This window comes from Paramormyrops kingsleyae, chromosome 11 (genome assembly GCF_048594095.1).
Source record: "Paramormyrops kingsleyae isolate MSU_618 chromosome 11, PKINGS_0.4, whole genome shotgun sequence".
In the NCBI taxonomy this organism is placed as follows: Eukaryota; Metazoa; Chordata; class Actinopteri; order Osteoglossiformes; family Mormyridae; genus Paramormyrops; species Paramormyrops kingsleyae.
The window spans coordinates 9391796-9414929 of NC_132807.1; the positions used below are offsets into that span (position 1 = coordinate 9391796).

The 23134-nt window shown below is 39.6% G+C and overlaps 2 protein-coding genes across 7 annotated transcripts in view; both read left to right on the forward strand.

The window, feature by feature from the left end:
- Nucleotides 1-3422, forward strand: part of map2k5 (mitogen-activated protein kinase kinase 5) — a 76368-nt gene extending 72946 nt beyond the window's left edge. For both annotated transcript variants that reach the window (XM_023815148.2, XM_072717992.1), the window contains one exon: nt 480-3422. In XM_023815148.2, the coding sequence (XP_023670916.1) occupies nt 480-602 (123 nt within the window). In that variant the 3' untranslated portion in view covers nt 603-3422. The remainder of the gene's footprint in view (nt 1-479) is intronic.
- Nucleotides 3423-3485: 63 nt separating this feature from the next.
- Nucleotides 3486-21967, forward strand: skor1b (SKI family transcriptional corepressor 1b). Of its 5 annotated transcripts, none has more exons than XM_023815128.2 (9): nt 3486-3730; nt 13828-15595; nt 16241-16337; nt 16617-16724; nt 17314-17385; nt 19748-19822; nt 20283-20357; nt 20881-20946; nt 21203-21967. In XM_023815128.2, exons 2-9 carry the CDS (start codon nt 13838-13840, stop codon nt 21298-21300), a joined length of 2349 nt encoding a protein of 782 aa, XP_023670896.1. In that variant the 5' UTR covers nt 3486-3730; nt 13828-13837; the 3' UTR covers nt 21301-21967. The 5 variants fall into 5 exon arrangements, with proteins under 5 accessions (XP_023670896.1, XP_023670895.1, XP_023670897.1 ...); XM_023815127.2 differs by lacking the exon at nt 3486-3730 and adding an exon at nt 12042-12404; XM_023815129.2 differs by lacking the exon at nt 3486-3730 and adding an exon at nt 12042-12404 and having other exon boundaries at nt 21206-21967.
- Nucleotides 21968-23134: the final 1167 nt, after the last annotated feature.

The window sequence follows — 23134 nt, forward strand, 5'->3', positions numbered from 1 at the left end:
CCACAGTCGCCACGGGCACAGTCACCGTGGCCACAGTCGCCACGGCCACAGTCGCCACGGGCACAGTCGCCACGGGCACAGTCACCGTGGCCACAGTCGCCACGGGCACAGTCGCCGTGGCCACAGTCGCCACGGGCACAGTCTCCACGGCCACAGTCACTGTGGGTTGCGCATTGCATGAAGTAGCACGCTTGAGGTCAAACCCTACACGTGTAGTTACTACACCTCTCACTCTTTTCCAGACCACAGCATGAGCAGCATCCAGTGGCGTGTAGCTCGTCACGGCTGTCCTTCCGCTCCTAGTCCCCTTTGTGGACTTTCCAGTCCCTGGCGAATCAGGGCCCTTTATTTTCAGCTCGTTTCTCAGGACAGCGGATACACCCTGGCAGATTTATTCGCGAATTCTCAGCAAGCCGCCTGTCCTCCATGCAGAACGTGCTGTTAAAGGTCTCTCCTCCCGACTCTCTCTCTCTCCACAGGACCATGAGTTCATCATGCTGTACAACGACGGCAACACGGAGGTGGTGTCCATGTGGGTGTGCCGCTGCCTCGAGGAGAGGAGGGCCCAGCAGCCGCAGCCGCAGCCGCACAGTGTCATGTGACCTGGCGTGACACAGTGGGGGCAGCTTGGGAGATGGCACTGCCACTTAGGTTTTTTTTCCTTTCTTTTTTTTTTAAATTTTAAACCTTTTGCAAATCCCAAAATGGATGAGAGAACCTCGCTAGACCTTCTGAAGCATGTCTGTAGTCCACAGTGCCTGAGGTTCAGTGCTATAAGATGCCTCTGCACAAACTGGAGGTGATCAAGAGGAGAAACAGGAATGGACGCAAGTGTGGCCTATTTGCTACGCCCCCGGACACCAGATGGGCTACGCACGGCGCAGGCCTGGATCCACTTCTGCGTGGCCACACGGGACAGCCCACAGAGCTGCACAGCCCAGGAGATTAAAAGACAGTTTTTGGGACAGCTCCTCTCCCGCACCAGTCACGCTTCGTCCATGCAACGTTTTCCGAGCATGGTCCTGCATGGTTTGCCTTCTCGTTCACCGATCAGGCTGTTGCCATCATCAGGTCCCGCTGTGGGTCATCTCCGTGACCACCGGTATGTTTCAGGTGGTTCAGTGCTGTAGATACCTGGACGGGCCCTGTCAGACCCGAGCTTGGCTCTGAGCTCTGCCGCAGTTCTGGACCCTCAGCTGTCGTCTTGTACTGCATCTTCACCTTTAATAGCTCAGAGCACAAATTAATGACCTAAACAGGCTTTAAGGAAACAAACAAACCCTTCCCTTCTTTCTTACATTTTTCTTGGTGGTTATTGACATTTCAAACATATTGCTGTTATATAGTTAAATTGTACATTTCGGCTACTGCCTGATGTAGCGTAATAAACAAGGTCTGAATATCACACACAAGGTTTTAACAGAAGTGCTGTAGTTGGCTGAAATACAAATGAATGTTTTTCCAGTAAACCAAGATCAGCTTACCGGTCAGCCGGATTAAAACGTTAAAAGCTTTATCCTAGTAAGCAAACTGGGTTTTCTTCAGGGTATGACAGCTCACAATCTACTTAATGCTAACTGATCAAAGAGGTTTTGCTGTGGAGAATTCAGACCTAGGGAGTTATTGCCAACATCCCTTTATGTTATGTCCAGTGCGGTCCATTAGGTAACCTGACAAACCTCAGTGCTGCTTCCACCTGAAGTGTATCCCCGGAGTCCATATGTGTGCTGTTGGTATGTTTGTTTTCAGTTTGTTCGGTATTTCATCGGGTCTCCTGATTTCTGTAATATTTAGAATATCTCCACGTTGCATAACGCCTGAATCACAAAAGGTTTCGGCAGTGCCGCCAGTTTGGCCAAAATGCTGGCAGCTGATATTACCCCCGCTGTCCATTCAATTCGCCCTGAGCGGAAGCTGGGCGCCGTAATTTCCCGCCGTTTTTACAAGAACAATTTTCCTGTATATACCTTTGACCGCTAACTTCCTTTTCTATTGTTTTATTTTCTTTTGTAGTTAAACGTAATCGTGTTTCAAATCCAACGAAATATATTAATAATGTTTATAAGCGAGTAATTGGCAAAAAAAAACTGGTTCACAGCTGAAACTTTTTTTGTAGGTAACTCAATAATGACGTATGTCAGTAAGACCCAGCTTACCCATCAGTCTTTTTTCTTACAAGACAAATGTCATAGACACATAAAAATTGTCTGCTTAAGCTGAAACTGGCGGCAGCACGAAAGCAATGAAACAAAATAAGATTAAAGTGAATCTTAAGCCACTTTTAAAGTATTTTGCACTGTTTGGTAGCACTGGATGCACAATGAAATAAACTTGCAATGTAAATAACGGGATATCCGTAAACTTACACGGCGGTTTGCGGAGATCCCTGTACAAGTTACACAAATAGAAAGTAGCATGTTTTCCAGTATTAGATTCAGCCGTCATCTTATTTTTATATACATTGAAAAAAGTAATTAAAACACATTTTGTTGCTGATGTTCCTGTTGTTCAACGAGAAGAGCTGAGATTGTGATTGAACAAAAACTTTATAATGAAGCGTTAATGTGGAACGACATAAAATGATGGACAAGCGGAGCTGTGCTGTTCAAATAATTTTCTTCACAAATCTCTGTTGAACACCGGAGTTGGACTTTGTTACTGCTGTCTGTAATTAAGAAATATTCGTCAGGTTTTTTTCTTTCATTTTTATGCTGTTTTGCAGTGTGTGTCAATTCTTTGTTACAAGGAGCTGATCAGCAGAAATATGCCAAGATTCCTCTGAAGAAATCGCGGAAGTTCCAGCCTTCGAGACATTTTTGTTTTTTTGCAAACCCGAAAGCTGCGTAAACTTTAAATGCCACAGCGTGAGAGGCCGAAACTGCCAATGATGTAAATATGATCCAGTCGTAATTAGGTGTGCGTTGGATTGCACTGCCTAACAATACGGGAATTGTTGTAATCAATGTACTGAAGCCGGACCGCTGTCTGTACACTTTGTAAATCATTCTAACCGATCATATCGCATCCAGCTTGGGGCGGGGGGTCCTCTTCTCTGCCCTCTTGCCACGGGCTTAATGCAAAGGACAGCACGGCCTCCTTAAAACCTACCTTTATGCCCCATTCTCTGCCGCCTGTTTGGGTTTTTTAGATATATACCTGTAACCAATGTGTGTCACTTTTCTTCATAGTAATATGAAAATAGAAAATTTGTGTGGCTCTGAAACATCGCTTTACTGTGATTTAAGTAACCTTTATTTGAAATCACATTTATAGAGGCCTATGTAGTTGTACGTGTCTGTTAATGTAGTTTTCATGGAGGGAGGGGAATTCACAGGGCGGGGGCAGGGAGGCCTAATGTGTGCAATAATACAGACAGAAAAATGGAAAATAAAGTCCAGTTGTTTTTTTTTCTTCCTCTCAAAGTGGTGGTTTTGTTATTTTTACAACTTTGTGCTTAAACATCCGGGCGTATCTTTAACTTTATCGGTATCCTGGTGAGCAGCATGCTTAACAGCAAAGTGAAAATAAATTAATGCAAAATTAAGCTGTTGCTTTTTAAATGCACAACCCTATTAAACGGATATACGATCCCGGCGGAACGCCGCGGTGCTTCGAAACGACTATCGCTGAGCTTTTAACCCTTTATGCAAGGAAGCGTAGTTGTAGAAAAAATGGTTAAAGTTTTGATTTTGTTAGATTCCCTTGCATCACGCATTTAACGCAGCCGTGGGTAAGTAGATATTCTAGTTCGGACTTTTTTTCCCCCACCTAGAAAAAGCCTAAACCCATATAAGTCATTGTGTCCCTCACAGGTTTATTGAAATTGTATGTACATTTAAACTGTTTTACATTTTAATGTAGTCATTTGTCTCCTGACTACAAGACGCTTGTTAAAGATGTGGGGTGATGTTTTAATTTGTCTCATCTTGTTTCTGTCTCCGTTTGAGCTGTTTAGTGTCGGCAGTGCTCTTCCTAATCGATAACCTTGTCTATTGACTGCTTGGTTTTCATTTCGCTCTTACCAACACACGGCACCCCCATCAAGATGAATTAAGCAGAACTTAAAACAGGACTCTTCACTTGAACAGTGCTGAAACGGTAGAGAAAAATACGGGGGTGGGAGGGGAGACATGAACAGCTTCAGTTCTGTATGGCGAGGATACACGCTAAGAATAGTTCGTTGGTTACAGCCCTCCGCTGTCTTTACAAATATTTTCTGTTAAATAAGGAATCCTTCTGGGAGACGGGCTTCGATTCTCGTATTGCCTTACAGAAAACAGCAGATCATGCGCAGTATCTCGCCGTCTGTTGTGGCTTTTCTGTTGTCCTGCGCGTCCGGGGCTCCGCTTTCACTACGTTTTTCACTACGTTTTCTTGCTGTGGGACTGCGTGGTAAATATCCAATCTCTCGGATCTGATTTAAACCCCTCTACCATAATAATGACGCTGTTTTCAACTATTAAGTATTCTACACGAGTGCCAATTGTTTAGCTGACTATTTCATTCGCAGCGACTGTTTTAGGCCTAATCGTTGTTTTGAAAAGATTGCAGGTGATGAATTATTATGTCTTACCCGAATCAGGACATAAAGCGCTTGGGAAGCAGTTAAATTGCAATTATGGAAATTGTGCGGGATCGTCAACCTGCCCTAACACGGACAAACGTGTCCGTGGCAAAATATTTTGATTGGGAAAAAAGCTGTAGGCCACGTTTTTAAATGCCGTGTAGTAAAAACTACATTTTGATCAGAATGTCCCTCAGAATTAACCATGGTGAAGAGCAGGAAGTTTATACGTGATCCATTATCACCAGGTACATTTTAGTGAGATGTTGACAGACTTTGAAAAATATGTCTTTTATAATATCTTTTCAAAGGTAATACATGAATATGGAATTGAATTGGATTTTATCTCAGCAATACAGAATTGAGTAAATTCATTAATAAAACCTAAATATACATTTTATCTATTGATATGCAAAACACAATGTGATTCTGTACCAGATGGAAACTGGGATGTTCAATTTGTTTTGAACACAAACACGTCTGCCGAAATATTGACCCGGTTTGGTGCGGAGATTGCATCTCCATTCAGTGACACGCGGCCCCCTTCGCGCTGCCATTTGCGCTGGATGTTCGCTTCTGCGTTGCACTGACTGCGCCAGTGACCTTTCGTAGAGCAGTCCAACTTGATTAGCACATCAGGTCAGACAAAGTGTGCCAGCCCTCTAAACAGCCATTCCCAGGATTCTTTTATCAATGTCCAGTAATTAAAATGTCACCATTTAATTTTCAGGCCACACTGATCCTCTCGGAGCAATCTTTTCCTAATAAAGGGTGTAATCGAAATGCTATTTTCATTCGAAACAAAAAAGGCTGCAAGAGGCGATTTTAGTGTATCAAGTCGAGGATCAATATGAAATAAGCGGATTGATCTGCCTCTAAAATTAAATTTATTGGGGTCATGGTTTTATATGGTGCTGATACAACTGTTAAATTGAGAACATTCGTTTTCAATAGGTGCGTTTATTAAACTTCCACTGAATTAGACTGCTGTGATTTATGTGGCAATCTTTCTGTTGGCCTCAAGGAAAAACCTTTATTTTTATATGATACGGTTCCGTAACTTTTAACCTAAACATTTCCCGGGCTGCTTCAAAAGTAAACAGATCTGGGAATTTTTTTTTTAATTCCTGCTGTTGCACTTTTTCTTTTTTACTATCGATAACCGGTAACCATTTTCGTAAGGCAAAAAAGTATCGAGGATATTGTAATGTTAAATTGTAATGTTCTTAATTAAATATTGATGTCGTCATTATTTATGTGTTAATTACTACGGTGTAAGTGCTAGTTGTATGAATTCTGAAGAGCGAATAAAGGCAACGTGTACTTGGTTGATACCGTTAATGAATTAACGTAGTCGAAGAGCAAAAAAAAAAAGGTTAACAAATATGTGAGTGATTCCCAGTTTAACCTCTTCCACTATTACGTGGCCGCGTGATGTTGCTAAATAATAAATAAATAATTAAGGCTCGTCTCGAGGTCACGGGCGCCTCCCCGCCGGTTTGCGAGCCGCGCTCAGCGCCGCCTGCCTCCGCTCCACGCCGATTCCCCCTCGCAATAACACGCTCTTCCAGCCATCTGCCTGTGCTCTGGAAAACGTTTAATAACCCGCTGTGCATTTATAGAATCCAATAGACATTAATTCTGTACGACAGCCTTTTGGTTTGTTTGTTTGTACAAAGCAATCGTGTGAAAAGAAAGGTTAGTGTTAAAGACGGTGCCCCATAAAAATTAAAGGTGCTATGTTGGTAGTTTTAAGCATCGGTTTAATTGTTCCTATTTTAATTGTGAATACCCCCCCCCCCCTCAAATCCATGGCAAGGCTTATACAGTTATCTGCATTTCCCACAGCATTTTCTTGCGCATATATACCAAAGAGTGTGTTTGTTTCTTTTATATTATTCTCTTAATTGCCATGAGTCGTGAATAAACTGGTTAAATCAATTTCACTCAAGGTGCTCTGGAATAATAATCACAATTATATACATTTACTTTTAGTGCGACCCGATTGTCAATTAAACAAATTGTTTTCTCTTTCTTGGGGAAAAACCGCCAGTCATCAGCTGTAGTCATTAGTCCTCTTTACACTGGAGAACACTGACTCATTCAAAGCTCAGCAGGCATGTAATGGGGACATACTGTACATATGAGAAGGGGTTGAGCGTGCTATGGTGTTGGTTTAAAGACTGTCCTGCTCTCCACTGTGTCTGCTCGTGTGACGGGAGAGCCGCCAATGGACACTGTATGGCGATACTACGCCGGTGGCGATACATTGTCTTGGGGTTTCATCTAAATCAAATTCTGACCGATACTGAAGTCTGGAAGATCTCAGCTTCTTCTCCACTGGGTTAAATCTTATACAGATGAGGTTTCTGGAGGCTGACCGGCGTCTGGTCCTTTGTGTTATGTTCAATAGTCAATTTTATCCTCAGTTTTACCACGTGGTCGGAGTCTCTGTGCATTGTTTTTCAACGACTGAAATGTGTGCATACTCTTGTATCGATTGCTGTCTCCAATAAGTAGATTGACATAATGGCTATCGTCAGTCGAACACTTACAGTATAAAATTACACTGAAACATTTCATCATGTCGTTGGACGGGCTGTCTAGGGTTACTTCCAATGGGGCTGCTTTCAGACGTACTGTACACCTTGTATTTGTTATTGTTTTGAAGGGAAAGGGAAAATTAATAGATCGCATTGTGGACGAGTCCTCTGCCAGTTTCCTAAAGAAACATCGCACATTAGTGCATATTTTAATCAGAGTCGGGAGGCCTGCCGGGGCCTCACAAACAGATACAATTAATATCCAAAGCTGAGAAGCAAATTAACGCAGAGCCGTAATACTCCACTACCGCGCAGGGCTTTTTCTTAATTAAAACTTTCATTGGAATAATGATAACAAAACTGAAGAAGTGCAAGCATGTCTTTGCTGACTTATTTTTAAAACTAACCATTTAATCTCTCTAGCTGATTATAAACAAAATAATTACATCTGTGAATGTAATTATTTGTGTTCAGAAATGCTAATACGGAAATTTAAAGGCGACTAATTTTTAGTCTGCTTTCTGATAGTTACAACTTTTTTAAAAAACGGAGTCAGAAATTGTTAAAGGAGTGTCCAGTCCTTGCATTTCTTAATATCAATAAATTAAACTTCTACTTCTCTAGCGGTAAGCGGTAAATGAGAAATCGTGGCGCCGAGACAGCTCGGGCAAACTTGACAGTATCCGGTTGAAAAAAGCAGAGCGAATTGGGCGTGTTTCGCATTGAGAACCTCTGTGCTCTTAAGATGTTGGTCATCCTGCCCCGATTCTCCTGAACCACAGCGACTTAAGTTTTATTTTAAAAAGCTATGGTCTTCATTGTTTCCAGAAGTTGCAAAGTAAGACTTTACTTTGCACTGATTTTAAAACATCATAGGCTCATTGTAATTATATAAAATGTCATTTTATGTATGTATTTACCTATTCATGCATTCATTCATGTGACAGAAGCTTTTCCCCAAAGCGACTTACAGTTTACTGCACGTAACAAGTACATTAGAACAACAAATCCAATGAAGACCAGCGCACAAACTGCTTGAGTAGCATTGGTACCTATGTGATTCTGTCTTATTAAATCATAATATAAAACAGGGTTTACGTTTAACAGCCCCAATAACATCGCGAGAGAGTCGTTATATTGACTGATTTCACGGTAGTTTTGTATAATGAGATGCATACAAATTATCCTGAGCGTTAACATAGTTTGACAAAAAAAAATCAGTTTTATGGAGTAGCCGTTCTGAAGGTACAGAAGAAGGAGAATAAACATTTTAAAAGGCAATAAATAGAGAAGTGGACAAGTTAAAGTATCTATATAATAAACGTAGATAACTGAAGGAAATAGCTAATGGTAACGCAAACAATAGGCAATGCAGCTGTTATTTAACATCGCCGTTAAGAGTGATGTCATTCGGAAGCTGTGAACTTACTTAAAGCAAAAAAAAAATCTAAGATGCGTGCTGTGTGGGATTTTGGTGCAGTGGCGAAACGAAGATTTGTTTACTGTGACAGCTATCGTTTAAAAATCAGCAAGAAGAACAACGTACGGTTTACTCAGTGACAATGTGCAGTCTATAATTGAACTGAAGTCTGTTTTGTACGAAAAAGTATCCGCAAAAGCAGATAGTTCCATCCAGTTAAATTTCACCCGCTATAACAGATGTTTCCTGTTACCTGTCACAATTTGTTCCTTTTTATATCTGTCCGACGTTGCTTTTGCAATTCGTATTTGAAATCTGGCCTTCATAGTACATTGTATGCCAGAGTAAAAATTTGTGTGTATCAAAGGATGCATCTAAACAGCTTTTTAGTTGTTATTTAATCTTGTGCTTTCTGCCTTTGGTCGAAAAAAACACATTTGTACAGCACTACACCTTAGAGACCAGACATGAGTCTCTAAGTCCGACAAGCATGCTGTAGTATATTTAATGGTTAGGGATTTATTATACCTTTTTAAAAGTTTGTGTAGCTTTTGTGTATGATTAATGCTATGGCAAGACACAAGGCAAATATTGACAGAGCTGGGGGTTGTATATAACAGTCAATGCGCATTTAAAATGTGCTACGAGTTTAGTTTTAAAACACGTTCGGCTCTTTTTTTTTCTCTCTAGGCAGTTTATCGAACGCTGCTATGGTGTCTTCAAAATATTTCTCGCTTTATTTCTGCATGATATTTTGTTGCACGTCCGTAAATCTAACAGTAGACTTTGCAAATTAAAATCTTTTAGTGAGTACAGTTTAGCGACTTTAATCTACGCTGCATTAATATTTAAATGCTAATTTGTTTAAACAATTGAAAGCACGCAAATGCGGCTCAGATCATTTACTCTAAGAAAAAATCTTATTCAAGTCTGTCCAGAGGTAATGGAAGGGCTTGTCTAGAGTTACCGCTGAAAGGTCTAATTAAAAGCGCACGGGCTGATCTGTCGCTGTGCCGGTGCTGAACCCAAACGCCGATGAGTGTTTTAGGACATATGAGCCCGTAAGTTTTCTCAGGAATAATCAGTAACAATGGGGCATTTAACTTGTGCTCTGAATTATTAAGAAGAGAGAAATAATTACAGTATAAAATTGTAATTATTGTTGGGGAGGAGGAAAACCTCTTGATTGTGAAAGATGACACGGACCAGCCAGATCGGGTTTAAGTTCCTCTCTCCATTAATATTGCAGTGTTCTGGGCTGATAGTGTCGCTGTCAGATCTCAGTATCGAAGCAGCTAAAAATTTACAACTTCGATGCACTGGACGGTCTCATTGAGTCCAAATCAGACATGAAACGCCGCGAAACAAATGCGGAGGTCTTGGGAACCTGATAGATCATCATCCACGTTACCTGCAGTTCTGCACCATATTATCATTATGCAAATATACTAAACATGTCTGACTAAAAGATCCCTGCTGTTTCGCCTTATACGGCTGTTTCAGAAAACCGATGAAATCTTATTCCGATTTCTGAACTAACGTAAAAGTATCGATTCTGAAAGAACATTACGCAGTTCCTGTATCTGTTATCTCCATTGAAAATAGAAGGCATGCATTGTACGTTGCCTATCCAGCACTTGTCGAATGTATACAGACCGAATATATATTTGGCTATAAAAATGACCAAGATCAGTAATAAATAATGCATAAAACATTATGTAACCCATGCCTTGCTTAACAGCAAAAGCTGTTCTAGTTCAATAGGGTCTGCTTAGCAAAAGTGTAGCTTGAGGCCGTTTGTGGACGTTTGATTAGGGTAATTGTTCACATTTTGGCCTAGACAGTATGATTAATTACAGTTTAATCAACGCGGCCATTAAGGACAGTTAATAATATGGCATTGTTTAAAGAACCCGGGGAAATTTGGACTCTTTATGCATCGTAATTTGTATTTAAATGGTATCCCCCCTCTAAACTATGTTCCTGAATCTACACATCTTTCCTCGGTCGTCCTATAAAACTGCGGTGAAAGATTAATAAACTAGACAGGCTGCTGTTACTGTGGAACTCTTCATCATTATTGTTGCTGTTATTGATTTTTTTGCTATTACACCTATTGTACAAAGTTGTTGTTGTTAATATTTTTAGTGTTGTTGTTGTTATTCCTCAAAATACCCCATTATTAAATGAATGCGTAGATAAGATTTTGTCGGCCCTGGGAAAACCTGCGCCGTTTGAATGAGTTTGCAAAACCTTCACATTTTGCCGATTGAACTGTATGCATTTGCATGCGTATATATGTGTAGTTTTAATTGGGTATGAATATTAGGACAATTGCTCTCAAATACATGTAATCCTGGTAAATACAGCTAAATTGTAGCGCACACTGCGCTGAATCTTTCCTGTTTATTCTTAGATGGATGCGTCCGTATAGGCTCATGTTTTACAATAGACCGATAATTGATATTTCATTGAAGGACTGAACAAGGTTAACCGTGGGCATTGATCAGACCGCGCCGTTAACCGTGTCCGAATACTTACCTAAGACTGAGGCCAGAAGCCATACTTTAAGCTAGGTGTGCGCTGCAGTTCTCCCCATCTAAAGGTCCCTCGAAAGTGGGTGTATCCACGATGTAACATAAATAAACCGAAGTCAGCCAAGTTAAAATATTGTTCAGTGAACTACCGTCTCTTGTAATAGTATAATGTTGGAAAATACGGTGTCGGGAACCCATTTTTGAAAGATAAATTATATGTCATCCATAATACCCCCCCCCCCCAAAAAAAAATAACATTCAGTCAAATTTAATTTCTTATTTAGCAGAATATAGTAATTGATGCCACGCGCCTATGAGACATTATACAGATGGCAGTGTAACCACGAGAAATAATAAAATGTATTTTCAGGATGTCGATTTTTAGTTAATTATTTTAGTGTCAGGGATTTCTTAATTTGCTTGTCACTGCCGTACTCAGATACGAATTAACGTTAATAACCACTGTGAAACAATTTAACAATTATCTAGACCCAAATTTTGTCCCGTGCCAAAATCCTTTATTCTTCAGTCTTCCGATGCACTTCCACTTCTGTTCTAGAAACACTCGTAAGGACATCTACAGTCTAAACATAACAATCGAGCACTAAAAACGTCCAGTAGCCTAAGTCGTGTTTTTTTTTATTTAAAAGTATCTTGTTCGTTAATAGAATCATCAAAGCGCACCTTACCTGTGCAGCTGCACTGAGGAAATGAAGGCTACGTTATATATCAATAAAAACGTTGTAGCCAACTCATCATGACACACTAAAATAATTACTGTACATAAACAAATTACAAAGACAATATATTTGGATTACAGATGCATGTGCTTTTTCGTTCCTATTGTTTCCAGCATGAAAAAAAAGATCACAGGTTCAATTTAAATTGTCTGGTTGACAACCATGATTGTCGTTTTCCGCCGGTCCCGAAGGCAAACAGTTAATGTAAATATGTTGGTGCTAAGTGGGTGTGCCTTGCCATTAGTTTAGCTGTCACTTGATCAGCGCTGAGTGTCTTCAGTGAGGACTAGCGAAGAGACCAGGACTGCCATGTGGTCACTCACCTCCCGCTCCCCACACACTGCACGAGAGTCGAGCAGGATGGAGGTCCACTCGTTGCACTGAGATAAACAGAGAGAGAGAGCGAGAGAGTGAGTGAGAGAGATCAGCAGGCTGATAGACTTCAATATCTCACCAAATCTAAACACCGAAATCCTACACCAATTTCGCCTCGAACTCTGGACGATTTCTGATAGTTACTGATAAAAAAATTTGAGAGCCGTTCTGTATAATTAGAGTTTGCTGTTTCCAGGGAACAGTGATTTCCTCCCTCGAAATAAGGTAAGATCGCTCACTGAGTATCATTATCTTTAGTGTTCCTGCTGATGCGCTGTCATCGTCATTAGTCTAAATATCGTAATTTCGATGAAGATCATGTATTTTACTTCTGCGTTAAAGTGTAACAAAAAATTGTGGCTCAGAATGACATTTTCTTGTTCTCATGTTTGTTTTTATAAATTGCTTAAATATTTATATGTTTTTTGGCCTAATTAACGGTCATTTTCTTTTCCGCGTTAATTAAATTCCCGGCCTACAAATCATATACCACATGTAAATATTGTATATTTGTACGCAAAGCCAGTATATCGTGTTACTGACTGAAAACGATCATTTAGAAACGAAACGTTGCTTTGAGCGGTAGCAATTTCAATGTTTTAATTATACAAGACAGGGCTATTATTAACAGATCAAAGACGCACAACTGAATCTGTGTAATTACAACGAAAGCAGCTTAGTCGTTCTTTACTTCGAAGATAAGCTCATTGGCGCGGCTCAAAGTATATTTTCCTTCTGCTCTTTTACGTGTTAGCATCTTTATCGGCAGAGTTAAGTAATCTTCCTCATTGCTGAGCCGACCTAAAGACGTTAAGGAGAGGTTTCGGGATCATACTGATAATAGAGTGCAAACTTAACTCTTCAGGATATGTAATTCAGACCAGCTATAAAATGTACAAGCACATATACGTCGCAAATAATAACAGGACTTATACAAAGCAAATCTAACAAATCCCCCTTTCCTTTAAAAATAACAATGCCGATAAAAGAAATTGTCCTGTATTATGATAAACATAATCCAGAAAATTTATATTTAGAATAAAGAATTTTGGCGAAAAATCAAGGGAAATATTGCTGGTTATATTAACCAAAAAAAAAACAAGTTTTGTTTAAAACAGACGGTCAGTGTGACTAAAATGAAACGTAGCCGCAATGAAGGTCACTTCGCTCTCATAATTAACAACTGCGTTTCATAAACTACAGATGCATTATATATGAGGCGTCTTTTGCTACTTTTTTCTTTATTTTGCACTAATGCTGTTATGTTTAGCTTACTATATTTTCAATGTTATGCATTTATAATTATTAGAGAACAAATGTATTTGAGTCGATTTTATTACTGTTCAGTTTTAAAATGTTTCTATAATTAATTACATACACATATATATTTACCATATGGTATAAAGAAAAATAGTCCATTTTGAATAGCAAAAAAATGTCGCGGTATATTCTTTCCAACAAACAATGAATGCGATTTCGAAAATTTCACTGGTCCGTTTCATTGACTATGAAAACCAGGGCTTATATACCAGATCCAAATACTATTGCGTAAAGGTGATGATGTTTGCAAACAAAATTCCCTGTAAATATAACCATAGTCTAGACTTTTTTTTTAATACTAATTGAAATGTTTCTATTATTATTTCAGACTTCCAGGAATGGAGTCGATCCCCAGTCAGCTTCCAACGGGACGAGATTCCAACTCTTCCCCCAACTCGAAACAAGAACTTCAACCATACTCCAGTACCAGCTCTCTTAAACCCAACCAAGTCAGTGAAACTGCGTTATATGGAGTTCCCATCGTTTCTTTGGTAATAGACGGCCAAGAAAGACTCTGCCTGGCACAAATTTCAAATACTTTATTAAAGAACTACAGTTACAACGAAATCCACAATCGACGCGTTGCTCTTGGGATCACTTGTGTGCAGTGCACACCGGTCCAGCTCGAGATTTTGCGGCGCGCGGGGGCAATGCCCATATCTTCAAGGCGCTGTGGGATGATCACCAAGCGCGAGGCCGAAAGGCTCTGCAAATCATTTCTTGGCGCTCACAGTCCCCCCAAACTACCCGAAAACTTCGCATTTGATGTGTCTCACGAATGCGCTTGGGGAAGCCGCGGTAGCTTCATACCAGCTAGGTATAATAGCTCTAGAGCGAAGTGTATTAAGTGCACGTATTGCAATATGTACTTTTCTCCCAACAAATTCATCTTTCATTCACATCGTACTCCCGAGTCAAAATACACGCAGCCAGATGCTGCTAATTTCAATTCTTGGCGGCGCCACCTCAAATTAACAGACAAAAGCATATCGGACGACGTGGCCCACGCGTGGGAGGACGTGAAAGCCATGTTCAATGGCGGAAGCCGTAAAAGGACGCTCCCTATTGGGGCGTCTGAGCGTTCTTCTCCTCTAAAACCACCGAGTTCCGGCAGCCTTCCTCAAAGCAGTTCACCCGAGATCCCTCACAAAACTATGCGCTGCGAGGAAGACCGAGATAACCTCAGCCTGGCTAACAGCGTGCGCAGCTACCCCGTCATTCCTGTGCCAAGTAAGAGTTTCGGGATGTTGCAAAAAATACCACCGCCGCTCTTTCCACACCCGTATGGATTTCCAGCATTTGGACTGTGTCAAAAGAAAGACGATGGCGTTGGAATCGGAGAACAAAATAAAACCAATCTGTCTGGTGTGTTTTGGCCCGGAGCAAAGGACAGTGTATACCCTTCTTTCCCAATGTTTTGGCCCGCAACCGGCAGCCTCCCCATCCCGCCTTACCCGCAATCGCAACCTAAACCGCCCACAGAACTTCTGAGCATCAGGCAGAATGAGCAGGACACTTCAGAGCAGAGCGACCGAAGCACCAACACTCCGAAGGACAGTCTTTTAGACAGTGAACGGTGCTCCAGCACTCAGTCTACCAGAAACGAAGAGGACAAATCCGGAGATGAGACTAGATCAATGGAGGGAGTACCCATTGCCCCAAGAAAAATAAGTTACATCTCTGCTTTCAGACCAGTCGTCAAAGACGCTGAAAGCATAGCTAAGCTTTATGGAAACCGAGAGGCGTACAATGGGGCCCGCTCCGGGTACATGTCACCAGATTTCATGAGCGAGAGTTCCAGTTATAGATCCGTGTCCCCCGACGCGGACAGCGCGGAAGAACCGGATGTGGATGTGGAATCGAACAGGATGCCCGAAGATGAAGAATCTCTCCAGCTTTCGGTGGAGGACCACCACAGCCCACCTGCACTGGTCATCTCTCAGGTCACCCCAGAAAAGAACCAGGAACCTGAGTCCGAACCGCTGCCCGCCCCGGAGGACTCGCAGAGAGGAACCTTCAGTGAGGCAGGATCCCCGGGCGAGGAGAGGCAGAGCGAACCCATAGCAGATGGCAATAACCACGCATCTTTGTATGAAGTCAGTATGCCTCCCATATAATTGTCTTTCGTGTTCAGATTCGCCAGATATATATGAAGAATCATCATATTCGTTTGCGTGAACACGCAAACGGGCATAATCCATTGTATACAATTTAAATGTACATTGCAAATACAAATAAGTGGAAACAAGAGACATAGTCTACGTTTGTAAATTAATTATTGCTAATACACTGAATAATGCACAAAATGAAAAAAAATCTATTATATTTTATATTTATAGTAACATTTATACATTTATATTATATATTTTATAGTTTTTATTATTTCTAGCTACTATGCTTAAAGTATTTTACATTCTCATCTTAACTGATGAGGTCATAGAGATATTTAGGCTTTGCGCTTTGAAGAGCTTCCAATCAAATTTCAGTAATTTCAGTGTTCATCGTTGTTTATTTGTAAATGCTGCTCCTCAAATATCCGTATAATTTGGCCTAGATAGCTACGATATTAGGACTCTGAAAAGGGGTGCAAATTAGGAGGTATAAACATTAATTGCCTGTTACTCGTTCACAATTTGGCCTTGCGTACGCGGCCGTATCAGATCTCTACAGAAAAGATCGGGAATTGTGTGGCATTAGAGAATTGAGGGTAATTACATTTAATTGCGCGGTTCATTTTACAGGTGTACGCACGTGAAAGAGATGAGCACATGCCCTTGAGTGTTCCAGCTAATTTTGGGCCAACCAAAAATTATCAGTGCGAGCTACTGGACTCAAACGGTATACTATTCTTCGTTTTCCTCCTACGCTTGTAAATGTAAAACAATAAATGCCTTTCACAGTTTGAATAACATGTGTATTTTAAATAAAAAATGTCATCCTGAGATGTACTGGATAAATATAAGACTATTAATAATAATAATAATAATAATAATAATAATAATAATAATAATAATAATTGTGATTATCGTGATGGGATTTTGTGCTCAAACATACGGAAATTAGCTGGATGCTGCTTTTCCCAGTAGAATTAAATAAGTGTGTTTCTTGCCGTTTAAGATTCACATAAAGAAGACATTTCTTCGACAACGAAAGAGATGGACTTAAAGAAAAGTTACCAGGATCAAGCCGCTGTCTCCAAGGAAAGTCCGAGAGAGCCACACGCCGGTGGGTTTGCCTTTATTGAGAGCAGCGCCATTTCTATTTAAGAACATAAGAACATAAGAACTATACAAACGAGAGGAGGCCATTCGGCCCATCGAGCTCGCTTGGGGAGAACTTAACTAATAGCTCAGAGTTGTTAAAATCTTATCTAGCTCTGATTTAAAGGAACCCAAGGATTCAGCTTGCACTACGTTATCAGGAAGACTATTCCATACTCTGACTACACGCTGTGTAAAGAAGTGCTTCCTTAAATCCAGTTTGAAATGTTCTCCCGCTAATTTCCACCTATGGCCACGAGTTCTTGTATTTGAACTAATGCTGAAGTAACTATTCGGTTGAACAGCATCCAAACCTGTTAGAATCTTATAGACCTGGATCATGTCCCCCCTCAGTCTCCTTTGCTTGAGGCTGAACAGATTTACTTATTTTAATTCTATATTTTACTGCGTTCCACGGTAGCGCATAGTGTGTTTAGTGTACCCTGCAACATATATATGAATAGGCGTAAAAATGTCATTGTGGCTGAAGTCAGTCCAATTTGAAAGGAATTGCTCAGCAGACCATGAAGGTTGTGTATGTTTTGTTTCCGCAGGTGAAGAGGTGGTGCGCAGTGATGTTAACAGGGTACCATTCATGGAAAAAGACTTCGAGAACATGGCAAAAGGTAAATGTCCCAGCGTGGATGCAAACGTTTTGCTTTTATTTGAAATCATTATTATTAAAATTATAGGCCTGTTAATCTCATAATACAAGCATTCAAACATTACAGACATTTGCCGAAAAAAAACATTATTATTTCATATCGAGCCCGCGTTGCTTTGTCACGGGTGTTGCCCTAACGAATAAACGGTCTCATTTAGCCATAGCACACATTACAGTATATATGAGCATGTTTTGACAGGAAGCGGATAGCTTGAGGAGAAAACTCATGACTGCGCACCGACATCCCAGCCTAACGATGCTCAGAAAACTACGTTTCGCCAAGATGTATTATTACTGCACAGTTCATGCAAGTTGGGGGGAGGGGGGTGATGATGAAAGGTGACAGTATGCGATTTTGAGTATGTTATTACCAAGTCATTGTCAATAGGGCGTATCGTGTAAATCAGTTTGTTCTTTACTTCATCAGTCGTCACGCCGTATTAATATGAGGATACAGGTTTCGCGTTTACTGTCGGTAAAACTGATAAAGAAATCGTAAAGTAGTTCAGAGGAGCGAGTGACTGTGACGTCACGTTGCCTGTAAGTCCCTGCAGCGGTGCTCTTATCGCCAGGGCTAAACGACGGGAAATCCTCGCGCAAAAAACACTTCATGAGTAATAGCAGCTGTCTGAATATCGCACTGTGACTATGGAAATACATCAAATTGTCAGTCTCTATTTGGATACAGCAGGGCTGCCACGCGCTCCTCATTGGGGTTAAATGCCTTGTATGAAGTTGGTTATTGTCCTTTGTTGTCATATTAGTACTATTAACCGTTCTGAAGTTATTTATATATTTACAGAATATTATGCTATGTAGGTTAAAGAACATACAATAACGCGTATTACATTATCGCAAATATTTATTCTAATATCTGGTTGTCTTGTCAGGCAATATGGGTCCTAATTATTATTGATATTGTTATTTGATTCTTTTGATTGATAAAGATTGATGGACCACTAAATAGGCCTGTAATACAATTTTATCTGAAATGCTTTCCAATCGATTAACAAACGCCTGGCTTATTACAATGTTTCATTGTTCACAGTGATGTGTTGACTATTTGCAGCGTTTACTGCTTATATACTTATTTAATTTACTATTTCTATTATTGCTGTTGTTTTGTAAACAAAAAAATGCAGGTCTTAATTCTTCGAAATCTACTAGATATGGACAATAGACACTTGACTGTCACGTGAACCGAACAGCTATGGGGCTGCTTTGGTTTATCTTACGGTCAGTGGTTAACCATCCAAACAGGCTATTTCACGTTTAATGCTAAAAGATCCTAACCAACTGGTTATAAGTGTTAGAACCACAATATTTTATTTAATGACTCATGTAATGTTGAAAATGTGTGATTTATTGGATCATTTTAAATAGATCCTTGGGGAGGAAGCACGTGCGATTAACTTAAATGGCTAAAACACACCATTGGTTGACACGCCGCCCAAGCGCAGGGTCTTGATATACTAATATGGCGAAATACCGTAGCCAAGCTGCTAACATAACCAATGAGGGCGCTGTAGGCTAGTTGTGGGAATGGTAATTGCGATGAAAATCTCAACCCCAAGCCATGTTTTAGTCGATTGTGTCACTCCTTCCTTTAAAACAATGTTACTATATTTCGTTAATCTAGGGTAAATCAAGATGAATATTATTTTTTTAGCATCCATTTACAATTTGATGGGATACATTTAATGTATAATTCAGGTTACATTTCTAAACAAACTTCTTATTAGCTGCACGTAATCCTGGCAAAGCCCTTCAGAACGTAACGGAGAATTCGCGCGTGAAGTCTGGCGCCTTGAGAGATAAAAAATTAATACACCGTCACCTTATTGCGTTATTATGCAGATTTCTTGTTACAGAAGTACGTTCTGTAATGCCGGGACAACATAGTTCAGTTAATATTCTATATTAAATTTCATTTTGAATTAATAATAATTTAACAGTATTTTCTATTACCTTAAACTAATTGTCCCCCTTTCGCCCTGAAGCAGTAATTATCGTGGCGTTGTGTCGCCATACTAACCGTTTCTCTTTTATTCAAAGAGATTATACACTATAAATAAGTAAATTAATGATTATATTTAGTGATGGCGATACTTGTTCTATAAGTATTGTTCAAATTTAATACATTATCTGTATTTAAAGAGTTACCGTTTTTTTCGCCATTATTATTACTATTGCTTATTATTATTATTGCTGTTGTCTACATTAGAAACACTACTTCAATGACAAAATATTGCTATCGCCTCTGATTTTTTAATGTAATACAAATACCTTAAATTACTAAAACTAATATTAATATTGTTTTGCAGATGAATTGCAGAGACAACTCGTGGAACAAGTGGAACTCAGAAAAAAGCTGGAACGTGAATTTCGAAGTTTGAAAGGTAGGCTTCATTAAATAAAAATGTAGGAAGTGAGGATTTTAGAGGTTTCGTAGATATATGCAGTGTGTATACATCTTTGAACAATTTGTGCATGGAAAATGTTGTATTGACCAGTTTTCTGTGCATATAACATACAGGCCTTGGTCTTCTTCTGAAATGCATTTAACACCATTAAAATTCTAAGACTTTCTTTTTGTTACTAAGATTTATGCTGCTTAACTGACCAATAACACCGCGTTGCCATTCACATTATCCAAATTTTAACGAAAACACTATAAGGTAGCGTAACATAAGGGCAAACCTCAAAGCCGAGTACGTTATTGATGACTTAATACATAAACATCAAACAATTTTTGGTTTTATATTGATTTTTATTGTAGGCATAAAATCTGTAAACCAAGGTTTAAACGACGAACGTGTGTAGGTTTTGTAATTTTGTGCTATTGTGATTACACTACAGACAATTTTCAAGATCAAATGAAAAGAGAACTTTCCTATAGAGAAGAGATGGTACAGCAATTACAGATAGTCCGAGGTGAGTTTCGCTTGTCAGGTGGTTTAGAAAGCTTGCCAGCATGCTAATTCATAATTAACATTTTAAAATGCGAATAACTCACATTCAGTTGTTGATCCACAACAGACGTATTTTGCTATTTAAACTATAATTACAATCTAATTTTAGTGAGATTTCTACTGCTGCGTGTCATCACAAACCGACCAGTTACACGAAGTAGCCTAATTATGCTACAACCACCGACTTATTTTTCACTTGCATAGGCCTACATAAATTTCATGTTTATTTGAACATAAAAGCGAAGGCACTTTGCACTAAATGCAGGGTAACTCAAAAGGGCGTTACAATGATCGTTCAGGATGTGATACACTGCATATGATTTCCGTGTTTCTATAGGCTATTTGTTAAATATAAGAAATTATGTCTATGGTTTAGCGACCCATTAGGCTTCATATATTGTGACGTATTATTATTGCATATTGTGAGCCTGGCCTCGATGATTGCTGCTCTTCCAATCATTTGTTTTTTCTTTACTTATGTTCAGACACCTTATGCAGCGAGTTGGACCAAGAGAGAAAAGCTCGCTATGCAATTCAACAGAAACTAAAAGGTAATTTATCTTTTCGAATTATGTGACCGGATTACGTTGCGACTGTGTGTAATACGAGGCACCCAGCGAATATTCATCAATATGAACGTCCGCTAATGTATGACGCGCAGCTACATGGAAGAGGAGTACGGCGTAATTACCTACTGTTTGCTGATTATATTCGGCATTATTACATAAAATAATCTGTTTAAGAAGATCCATTCTAACTGCGTGACCTTGTGAGCTGTTTTAACCGATCTATGTACTTTCTCCCTAGAAGCTCACGACGCGCTACACCATTTCTCGTGTAAGATGCTAACCCCGCGCCACTGCACCGGAACCTGCTCCTTTAAACCGCCGCTCCTGCCTCCATAAAATCGGCATCTCCTCACTCTCACCGATCACAGGTCATTCAGGCCAAAAAGGCAGCGAGTCTATCCAACCGCCACCTGGCACAGTTCTAGGAAATACTTTGAGACTATTTAAGCACCGGAATCTCCAATAAAGTACAAACTACCACTGAAGGACTGTTACTGTTCAAGTTGTACATATATAACTGGTGTTAATATGACGCTGGAGCTGATTAATTGGTGAGCAAAGAGTGAATAGCGTATCCTCACTACTAATTTAAAAAGAAGAGCCGGTAGGTAGTAATCCGTTCAACAAATCCAGATTTAATTTTCCGGCTCACTGTATGTACTGTAGATTGTTAATATAAAGTTTTAAAGACCTCTGGTGGAGGATTTTGTGTAATCCTCTGAAAACGTCCAACCATCGCCTCTTTAGATATCATTGGCATATATTATGTGGCTATGTGCAATTAACATATATGTATACTGTGATTCTTTTCTTAGTAAAATAGTACTCTTCATTTTGATTTAGTTTTAATTAATCTATGTATGGATTTTTACATTTTTTTGTTGTTGTCAATATATGTTGTTTCCTCTCATATAAACTGTTTGTATATTATTGATGTAAAGCACTTTAACCTGGATAACCTATTGACTTAGATGTGTAATAAAAATCTTGTTTGAAAATTAAATGTATCCACCAAGTTTATCTGCATGGATCATTATTATTCCCGTGGTCAATAACACATTTCTTCTTAATTCTATAAATGTGTGGACTGCAAAGTCACTGTGACTATATGCTAAATAAGTGGTTATGGAAGATGCATAGATGAGTGGATAGATGCACGGCTGAGTGGGATTGCATAGTCTGGCATACTAGGCAGCACAGAGTGCTGTTTTGCAAGTGATTTTTAATTAACAATTAGTTGTCTGTCAGTGTAATCTCACACACAAATGGTATCACGTAGGCAGACACTTTCGTTCAGAGTAAGTAACACCATCCCTACCTTATGTCGTCACATAATTAAACAGCCAAAAACTTTACTGATATATTTCAGGGCGTATCGCCAACAGTCCTACTGGGATACACATCTTCATTCTTTAGTCTTTTTATACCAGTTACCCAAGTGCATGAATATTTCACAAGAAGGATGTAAATTGCAGCATTTTGAAATGTATAACTCTAAATAGTCAACCAGCACCAGATATCTACAAATTATAGACATTTGGACAAATAAATCCATCCATTGGTCCAAATAAGCAATAAATCATACTTTTATCGATATTTTTCCTCAGAATTAATCCTGTGCCCTAAAATGTTTCCAAATAGTTTTTCCCTTGAGTATTTTTATTCTTATTAATGCAATGGAGCTTTGATACCTTGCTAAAGGTGACGCATTCTGCTGTTTTTTCGCTTTTGAACAGGCAGGGTTTTGGGCTTAGGTTCAGCTGCATCCCATCATACTGTTAATCACCATACACACACACAGGAGATACAGCAGAGACCAGGACATTAAGTTCAACTTACAGAAGAGTTATGCAAGTTACAACTTATATATAATAACACTCCATTATAGAAAATTCACTCTATACCTTTTTACTTTTGTTCTGTATCTCTGATGCCCTGCTTTGAAAATGCCCGGGTGTGTGTGTGTGTGTTTGTGGGCCTGCATAGATCACATTTGGGGCCCAAAATATCCCAAAGTGTGGTAAAACCTGAAACTTCCTTATTTTTGGGGACATTTTTCAGGTTCCCTTTTGGATAACCTCAATTTTATGTAAATCTGTGAAGGCAATTAAAAACGTAAAGATACCAAAAGTCTCGTATTTTGGTTGGTTACTTATGGTTAAGGTTAGGG